Source organism: Poecilia reticulata, linkage group LG14, assembly GCF_000633615.1.
Source record: "Poecilia reticulata strain Guanapo linkage group LG14, Guppy_female_1.0+MT, whole genome shotgun sequence".
Classification (NCBI taxonomy): domain Eukaryota; kingdom Metazoa; phylum Chordata; class Actinopteri; order Cyprinodontiformes; family Poeciliidae; genus Poecilia; species Poecilia reticulata.
In genome coordinates this window covers 26,981,389-26,990,707 of record NC_024344.1, presented here as the reverse complement: position 1 = coordinate 26,990,707, position 9,319 = coordinate 26,981,389, and the positions used below count along the sequence as shown (strand labels likewise).

General features: G+C 35.1%; 1 protein-coding gene across 1 annotated transcript in view; it reads left to right on the top strand.

The window, feature by feature from the left end:
• The window catches only part of LOC103476394 (angiomotin-like), a 52,044-nt gene extending 42,784 nt beyond the window's left edge, over window positions 1-9,260 (top strand). The window contains exons 5-6 of the mRNA XM_008428705.2: window positions 6,551-6,695; window positions 9,160-9,260. Of these exons, the coding sequence (XP_008426927.1) occupies window positions 6,551-6,695; window positions 9,160-9,260 (246 nt within the window). The remainder of the gene's footprint in view (window positions 1-6,550; window positions 6,696-9,159) is intronic.
• Window positions 9,261-9,319: the final 59 nt, after the last annotated feature.

Sequence of the window (9,319 nt, the reverse complement as noted above, 5' to 3'; positions counted from 1 at the left end):
GGTCTTGCCATACCAGTTTATTCCTCTGTATTTACTTTAGTTTCTTAGTTTATTCTTGAATTTTGTTCTTCATTCATTTCCATTTAGTTTTATTTGACTAGTTGTATCCTCTCTTGGTTTATTGCTATGTCCACTTTAGTTTTTTCCTGTTGCTAGATTCATTTTATCGTTTATTGATCATCAGCAATCTTCACTCATCACCTGCTGTGCCGCCTAATCGTCATGTGTTTCACATCATGTGTTGATTTTTCACTGTTCAGCATCTGATTCTCTGTTTTTATGCCATAATTCACATCTAGTCCGTCGCCCCGTTTTATGTCCCGCTTCTCCTGTTTCAGAGTTTTGCACAATGTGGGCTTCTTTTTTTTTTAAGCCCCTAAGGTGCAGGGCGGTCGGGAAGCGTATCGATGGGGAAAAGGCAGACTGACATAAACCTTTCAAAACAACGGAAACAATTTCTGCATTCTGATTATTGAAATTTAAAAGTGCTGTGTTTTTCTATCACCCCCGTTTCATACCGGACCACTTACAGCACCGTGTTAACGCTATAAAATGAACGCTCTCTATCGTGGTATCACCCATGAAGGGATTTCTTTATTTAAATGGGTTCATTTTTCAGGGGGCCACGGCACAGTGGTTGAAAAACACTGACTTAAGGGACAAGGTCATATTTTTCTAAAAGCAACAACTTTGCACCTGAACAGTCAGCTGAACCTGATTTCTGACACCAGAGCTGCTACTGTTAAGCTATGAGGCTTGTTGTGCTCAGTCAGGCTTCGGAAGCTAAAAGCCTGAACCGTAATCTTCCCTGTTAGTCTCGGACACTAACGACAACTTGAAAATAAGATAAAAAACATTGTCCGTTAGAATGTTTAGATACTTAAATAGCACATTTTTACAAGAACAATGTCCGAGAATATTGCCTACTAGCATAAGCTACAAATCATTTTAATAAGTAAAACATTAAAACATATGACAGTTAAATATGGTTTCATTGATTCTCCGATTACTAAACATGAGTTTGATGAAAACTTTGTGACAATATTGCATTTAGTAACTTTTGGAAGTATGATCCAACTGAGTGACAAGGCTGTTACAGTTTCACCAGCAGATGTCACTAGTGAGTCCTGAATGAAGCATCGAGTAACGAACCTTTTTGCAAAGCAAAGAACTGGAAAGGTTTGTTGCTTCATGAGGCTTCATTTGCCCATCACTACTTGGCAGGAGGGGTAAATCTGTGGACAGAAAGGGGTCGTAGAAACACTGAAGGCTTGGAAGGAAACCCTGGATCTCTACTGGTTTGTGGCTGTCGATAACCTGGCAGGGAAGCAGAGGCTGAGGGATGTTTAAGTAGGGCAAGGCCCAGGTGGAACAGGTAAGCAATCAGGCGTGGCAGGTGAGCTGAATGAGTGCTTAACACGGGATGGACAGGACATGAATCATAACACAAATAAACAACTGCAAAGTGGGGCGTGCAATGTTATTAGGCCCCCTGGCGTTAATACTTTGTAGATTACAGCTGCAAGTAGTTTGAAGTATGCCCCATCAGTTTTGCACATCGAGAGGCTGATACTATTGACCATTCTTCCTTGCAAAACAGCTGGAGCCCAGTGAGGTTGGATGGAGAGCGCTTGTGAGCAGCAGTTTTCAGCTCTTTCCACAGATTCTCGATTGGATTCAGGCTTGGACTTTGACTTGGTCATTGGAGAAGGATCGTCTGAAAATGAGGCTTCTCAAATCACTGCATAATTCTAATACTAATAATAAATCACTACATAATTCTAATACTACAAAGTTTAATAACTAACGGACAGGAATTTAAAGGCTTCATTAACAAATTAAATACAAAACCAGACATAATATGTATTCAAGAAACATGGCTTAAATCATCATTGCAATTTAGTATTCATGGTTATTCAGTTTTACGTAAAGATAGAATTAATGGAAGTGGAAGAGGATGCGCTATATTTATAAAGGAAAACATTAAATTTATTCAAATGCAAATAAATACAGATCTAGAACTTAATGCGGTTAAAATTTGGACAAATAATGGAATTATTAAAATAATAAATTATTAAAATCCTTGTAAGAAAATAGAGAAATCAAAACTTGAAACGGTCCTTAGACACTGGAGAGGGCAAATAATTTGGTGTGGGGATTTTAATGCACATGGTACTTTGTTGGGAGAACAAGATAAATATAATGGTGGGGTCTTAGAAGAAGTGATTTCAGAAATAGAAATGGTTGTGTTAAATAATGGTGTAGGCACTAGGGTAGAGTTGATAAGAGGCAGGGAATCAGCTATTGATCTGACACTGGTATCGCAATCTTTGGCGGATAGTTGCAGCTGGAAAGTATATAAAAATAGTACTATAGGAAGTGATCATTATCCAATTTTTATTGAAGTAGAAATGGATATAGAAGGTAGTAAGTCAAGGGAAATGGAAATTTGGGGATACAAATTGGGAAAACTATAAAAAATAAGTGAAATTAATATGGTAAATATAGATATAAATAAACCAGTAAATGAATAAAATTTAGAAATTAGTAATTGTATTGTTCATGCAGCAAAAACAATCATTCCTAGAAGTAAAGGGGTTAAAAAGAAAAAGATAGTTCCTTGGTGTACTCTAGAGTGTTCAATAGCAATTAGAATAACAAACAAGGCCTATAAAAATCTTTAAAAATATATTTGCTTCCAAAATCTAATAAATTATAAGAGAAAACAAGCAGAAGTCAGGAAGATTATAAGAAATGCCAAGAGGGATTATTGGAGAAAATCTTGTGAGTCATTGGGGAAAAATACGGCATTAGGCAGGGTTTGGAATACCATTAAGAAAATGTCAGGTAAATCAAAAGAATATTTCTTCCCAGTAATAAAAGATAATGGTAACACTATAATAGATAATAAGAAAAAACCAGAATTATTAGCAAGAGCATTTACTAAGATATGGAGAATCTTAGCAATAATGAACAAAAAAGGACGGGAAACGACATTAAAAAAATCACAATGATATAATGAAGATGACGAGAGTATTATAAATAGGAAATTTTCTTTAATAGAATTAAATGGAGCATTAAAAAATTCTAGTAAATCAACACCGGGGAAGATCAAGTTAATTATATTATGTTAAATAATCTTAGTACAAAAAAGTAAGAAGATATTATTAAAAATGTATAATAAGAAATGGGAGGAAGGAATTTTACCGGATAAATGGAAAGAAGCTTATTATTCCTATTTGTAAACCTGGTAAAGATCCACATTTAGCTGAGAGTTATAGGCTGATAGCATTAACATCTTGTATTGGTAAAGTAATTAAAAAATGGTAAATAACAGATTAATATATTTTCTGGAATCTAAGGAGAAGATGAAACCATATCAATTTGGGCTTAGAAAAGGAAGAAGTACAATAGATCCTATACTATATTTGGAACATGAAATTAGGAGGGCACAGGTGAATAAAGAAGTCTTGATAGCAATCTTTTTGGATATAGAAAAGGCATATGATATGTTGTGGAAAGAAGGATTATTGATTAAAATAAAACAAATAGGTTTAAAGGATAAAATATATAGATGGATTAAAAAAATTTTAACTGGAAGAAATATAAAAGTTAAAATAGATGGTGAAGTAAGTTCAAAACATCAAATTGAAAATGGAACTCCTCAAGGAAGTATAATAAGTCCTATGTTATTTGTTATAATGATTGATGATATTTTTAGTAAAATAGATAAATATTTTGGAGTGTCGTTATTTGCAGATGGTGGCCTTATTTGGAAAAGGGGGAAAAATCTAAAATTTATAAATAAGAAAATGCAAGAGGCAATAGATAATGTAGAAGATTGGGCTTTAGAATGGGGTTTTAGAATTTCAATATCTAAATCTAAGTTTGTTACATTAGTATTTATTTTCCTATTAGTAAAGGTAAGTCTTAAATTGTATGAGAATGATGTAGAAAGGAAAGATCAGATTAAATATTTAGGAATTTGGTTTGACAAAAAACTTGCATGGAAAATACATATAAGAAAAATAATAGAGAAAAATAAAAAAATCCTAAATGTAATGAGATGTTTAAGAGGTAAAGATTGGGGAGCTGATAGGAAAGTATTAAAAACAATATACATAGGACTAATTAGATCAGTAATTGATTACGGATGTATTGCATATAATTCAGCTTCTAATAGTTTACTAAAAGAAATAGATAGAATACAATATCAGGCTTTAAGAATTTGTTGCGGAGCAATAAAACAACCCCAGTATCAGCTTTACAAGTTGAAATGGGTGAGATGCCAYTAGAGCTCAGAAGAAAACAACTAGCCATAAATTATTGGGCAAATGTTAAAGGACATAAGCAAAATTATCCTCCAATGTTGTTACAACCTTCTCAAGAAAAAAGTAAAAAAATAAAAGAATTAATAGTTTTGGATGGATTATAAATAATGAGATAAGTAAGATAGGAATAAATCATTATTTAATTAGTCCTGTGGTGAATATTCCTGATACTCCACCTTGGTTAAGTGGAAAAGCTGAAGTTTATTGGAAAAAGGCAGACAAATAGAAAAAAAAAGAGGTGGAAAGGTATATAAAGATAGAATATGCTGAGTATTTACCAGTATATACAGATGCTTCTAAAATGTTAAATGATTAAATTGGAATAGCATTTATAATTCCAGACTTAAATATTATGAAAAATAAAAGAGTTGAGTATAAGTTGTTTGCCAACCGCCATAAAACAAAAAGAAGAAGAAGACTTGGCCATTCTAACATCTGGATACGTTTATTTGTGAACCATTCCACTGTAGATTTTGCTTTATGTTTGGGATCTTTGTCTTGTTGGAACACAAATCTCTGTCCCAGTCTCAGGTCTTTAGCAGACTCAAACAGGTTTTCTTCCAGACTGGTCCTGTATTTGGCTCCATCCATCTTCCCATCAGTTTTAACTGTCGTCCCTGCTGAAGAAAGGCCAAAGGTGTCTCCACCTTTAAACTTTTTATGGATATCTTTGAGAAATGGCTTTCTTCTTGCCACTCTTCCATAAAGGTCAAATTTGTGCAGTGTACAACTAATTGTTGTCTTATGGACAGACTCTCCCACCTCAGCTGTAGACCTCTGCTGTTCATCCAGAGTGATCATGGGCCTCTTGGCTCTTGACTCTGATCAGTCTTCTCCTTGTTCCAGATGAAAGTTTAGAGGGACAGATGGGTCTTGGTAGATTTGCAGTGGTCTGATACTCATTCCATTTCAATATGATCACTTGCACAATGCTTCTTGAGATGTTTAAAGCTTGGGAAATCTTTTTGTATCCAAATCCGGCTTTAAACTTCTCCAAAACAGCATCTTGGACTTGCCTGCTGTGTTCCTTGGTCTTCATGACGCTCTCTGCGCTTTAAACACAACCCTGAGACGATCACAGAGCAGGTGCATCATTACATACAGGTGGATTCTATTTATCAGTCATTTAGGATAACATTGGATCATTCAGAAATCCTCACTGAACTTCTGGAGTGCGTTTGCTGCACTGAAAGTAAAGGGGCTGAATAACATTGCATGCCTAACTTTGCTGTTTTTTTATTTGTTAAAAAAAAGTTTAAAATATCCAATAAATTTCGTTCCACCTCATGATTGTGTCCCTCTCATTGTTGATTCTTCACAAAATTAATTTTTTTTAGATTTTTATGTTGGAAGCCTGAACAACAAACGGTTGAAAAGTTCAAGGGGGCCAAATAAATGCTTTTGCAAAGCACTGTATTATAACTACCGCTGATATTAGTTAATCTAACAGCAGTTTGTGGGTTATGTTTCTTTTCTGCATTCTTTACACATACAAACTGTAGCTCACAAAATCAACATTTCATTAATAAACTCAACAAAAATGTCATTGCCTTCTTATCTTTACTTATAAATGAAGTCTGTGTGCTGCTCATTCTGCACAAAACTATCAGTTTATCCAAAGCCAAGTCTGTCCTCGACACAAGTTGAGAAAAGATGGCAAGGAAAGCAGTAATGGCTGTTTCTTGCAGGACATCCACAAAACCTGTCTTTTCTTGTATACCACTCCGTTTGAGAAGAGCGGTACCCTTCTTTCTCGAAGCAAACCTTTTGGCTCCGGTGTTGGTTGTCCTTTAGCATTATTTCCTGCTTTGATTGAAAATTCACTTTAGAAAAATGTTTAAGTGTAGAAATGTAGTCATTGGAGTTTCTCCAATGTATTGAAGGCAAGTTATGTATATCCCTTCTCCAACACACTTAAATGAAATGAAACGCTTGTTACCAGGCCTCTGCAGAGCTTAATGACTGCTGGTGAGTGTATGTTGGAGCAGAGATCTAAAAGTTGCAGGATGGTAGCTCTTGAGGACTGGACTTGGACACCTCTAGTGCAACCTATCTTTTATCACTACATCATACTATTGAGTTGCAAAAGTAGCTTAGATGTGGTAAGGGGACTAAGTTAAAAATAACTTGTGTCTGGCCATGAACAGCTCTAATAATTGGTACTAAGTGGGTATACATCAATGAATCAGTCACTTAATGTATGCTTTGTTTTTGGGTAGTTGGAAACAGAGATACAGCTAGTGTCAGAGGCCTATGAAAATCTTGCCAAGTCTTCCTCTAAGAGAGAAGCATTGGAGAAAACTATGAGGAGCAAGTTGGAGCTACAGGTGCGCCGACTTCATGACTTCAACAGAGACCTGCGAGGTGAGAGCTGAGAAAATGATTCATTATTTACTATGTTGTAAAGATGCTTTTGCAAACTACACAATGTGAATTTTAAATGATATCATAATTCTGTCAAAATAACATAGATCTAATTATCAGACAATATGAAGCATAAATGGAGACAGGTGAATATCCACATAAAGAACATTTATTGAACAAAACATGGATATGTTATATGTGAGCTTATTGTTCATTTGTTAGCTTTGGAATTTCTTGAGTTAATCAGTGCTTCTCAGTTCCAGTCCCCAGCCCCCCTCCTCTGCATGTTTTAGCTGTGCCTCTGTTCCAGAACAGCTGATTCAAATGATTTTATGACCATCAGGTGCTGCAGTAGCCTGTTAATCACCCACAGATTCAATCCAGGTGTGTGGCAGAAGGGAAACACCTAAAACATGCAGGACAGGGGGGCGTGAGGACCGGAATAGAGAAACACTGAGTTAACTGAAGTTATAATCTATTATTCCCTTTTTTTTCACTCATCATCCATGAGCTCTAAAATCTCTAAAATCTGTGTGGCTGCTCTTAACATCAGTAACTCATTTTTCAACATCACAGCAATCATGTCTCTTGTTAAATAACTAGGAAATGGTCTAACATTACCTTGAAGTTACTCAGCCATTGTCTACAGAATACCCATTGGCCACTTAGTGAGGTACACCTTGGTGGTACCTAGTTAGACCCACTTCTTTTTCTTTATAATTGCCTTAATTCTTCATGACATAGTTTAAACAACAATGATATATTCCTGAGGTTTTGGTCCATAAAGACCGTACATCACTATGGGTGATGTACGGTCATTATGTCAAGTGCACATCCATAATTCAAATTTTCTGTTGCATCACTTACCAAAAGTGCTGTGTTGGATTGAGACCTGATAATTGTGGAGGACATTGGAGTACAGGTAACTTGTTGTCATTCCCTGGTAAAGCAAGTAGACTCTATTTAATCATTGCTCACCAGATACGAATTCCAAATTGTATCAAGCAAATATCTCTCACACCATTGAACCATGAGCAACTTAAACAGTTGTTGCAAGGTAGCATCAATTCATGCTTCCATGTTCTACTCCAAATTTTGACCCTAGCATTTAAACATTTCAGCTGAAATTGAGATTTGTCAGAGAGGGTAACTGTTTTCGGTTCTTTTGTTATTCAGTTTTGAGGAACTGAATTGGGTGTTCTGCGTAGTTACAAGCTCACTGACTGTTCTTTGAATAATTCATTGTAAACCTGATAAATGGTTATATATGAAAATTCCAAAAGATCAGGAGTTTCTGAAATAACTAGTTGTGAGTTATATTTGTGTGCATGCTGCTAATGGTGGTGAAATAACTTTCTCTTCCAGGAAAATCATTCATATACTGCCATCGCTGGTGATGCCTGAGCATTCCTGGCAGATTCTTTAATCAGAAAAAGTTGTAGTATAACAAAGAGCAAGAATGGGAATGAGCACAACATACACAAGAATGACTGACAGCGCTAAGAACCTCCTCCTGGCTCTGATTGGTTTCTAGTTAGCACTGGAAGAAAGCAGAGGAGATAGATTTTTTTCATAGATTATGTGAGTCATACCATACTGTCACAACAGTGACAGTTTCAACACATATCTGAAAGAATATTTTTTTTGTAAAAGTTACATAATACAGCTTTAAGGTTTAAATTCAAAAGAGTGATGAGTAAGTGATGCATCTTTATGTTGAAGTAAATCTTAAATAGTTTTGAATAGTTTTCTTTTGCAATTTAGGGTTGCATTTCCTCTTCGGCTCCCATACGGGAATCTTTACCACAGTTGAATGAACTTTATACATTTTAAAAATATTGAAAATTACTGTCACAGGAACATGAAGCAACTTTGAGATGAACTTGTAGCCTCTACTTTTAACATGGATATCTATCATTATGTTTCTGAACTCTTCAATCAGCTCTTGCATTTGCTTTATATGTTCCGTATTAGTGCATAAAATTTGTTAACTTTAGATAGACTGAACCTTGAATGCTCCTATCATAATATGATTATATATTTAGCTTAAAGCATAGCTATACTGCAAGTATAAGTCGTCTCTTTATGGGTACCAAGAAATCAAATTATATTATTTAACATATCAATAAAATAAACAGAAATAAGTTTATTTTATAACATTATTTTCTGTGTCTCATTCCAAAGGCATGTACATTTAAATAAATATATATATTTAAGAAATAAAGCATTGTTGTATTTCGCTGAAAGGGTGATCTATGCATCTTCAGACTGAAATGTAGGCACAGTTTTTATCTCTCATAAAGGTTAACAAAAAATGATCTTATCCAAGCCATTGGATGACTTTCCCCACTTTTTAATAAGACTTGTGACAACAAAGTGTTGAACATGACAGATTTTTAAATTATTTTTAAAATATAATTTATTTATGAATATCATGATGAATTTGTCTTACGTTATTTTAAAGAGCGCATGGAGACTGCTAATAAACAGCTCGCCTCTAAAGAGTGTGACAGCTCTGAAGACAATCGGAAAACCATCTCCCAGTTGGTTGCTCAGAGTGAGTGACAGGCACGCACACACACACACACACACACACACACACACACACACACACACACACACAC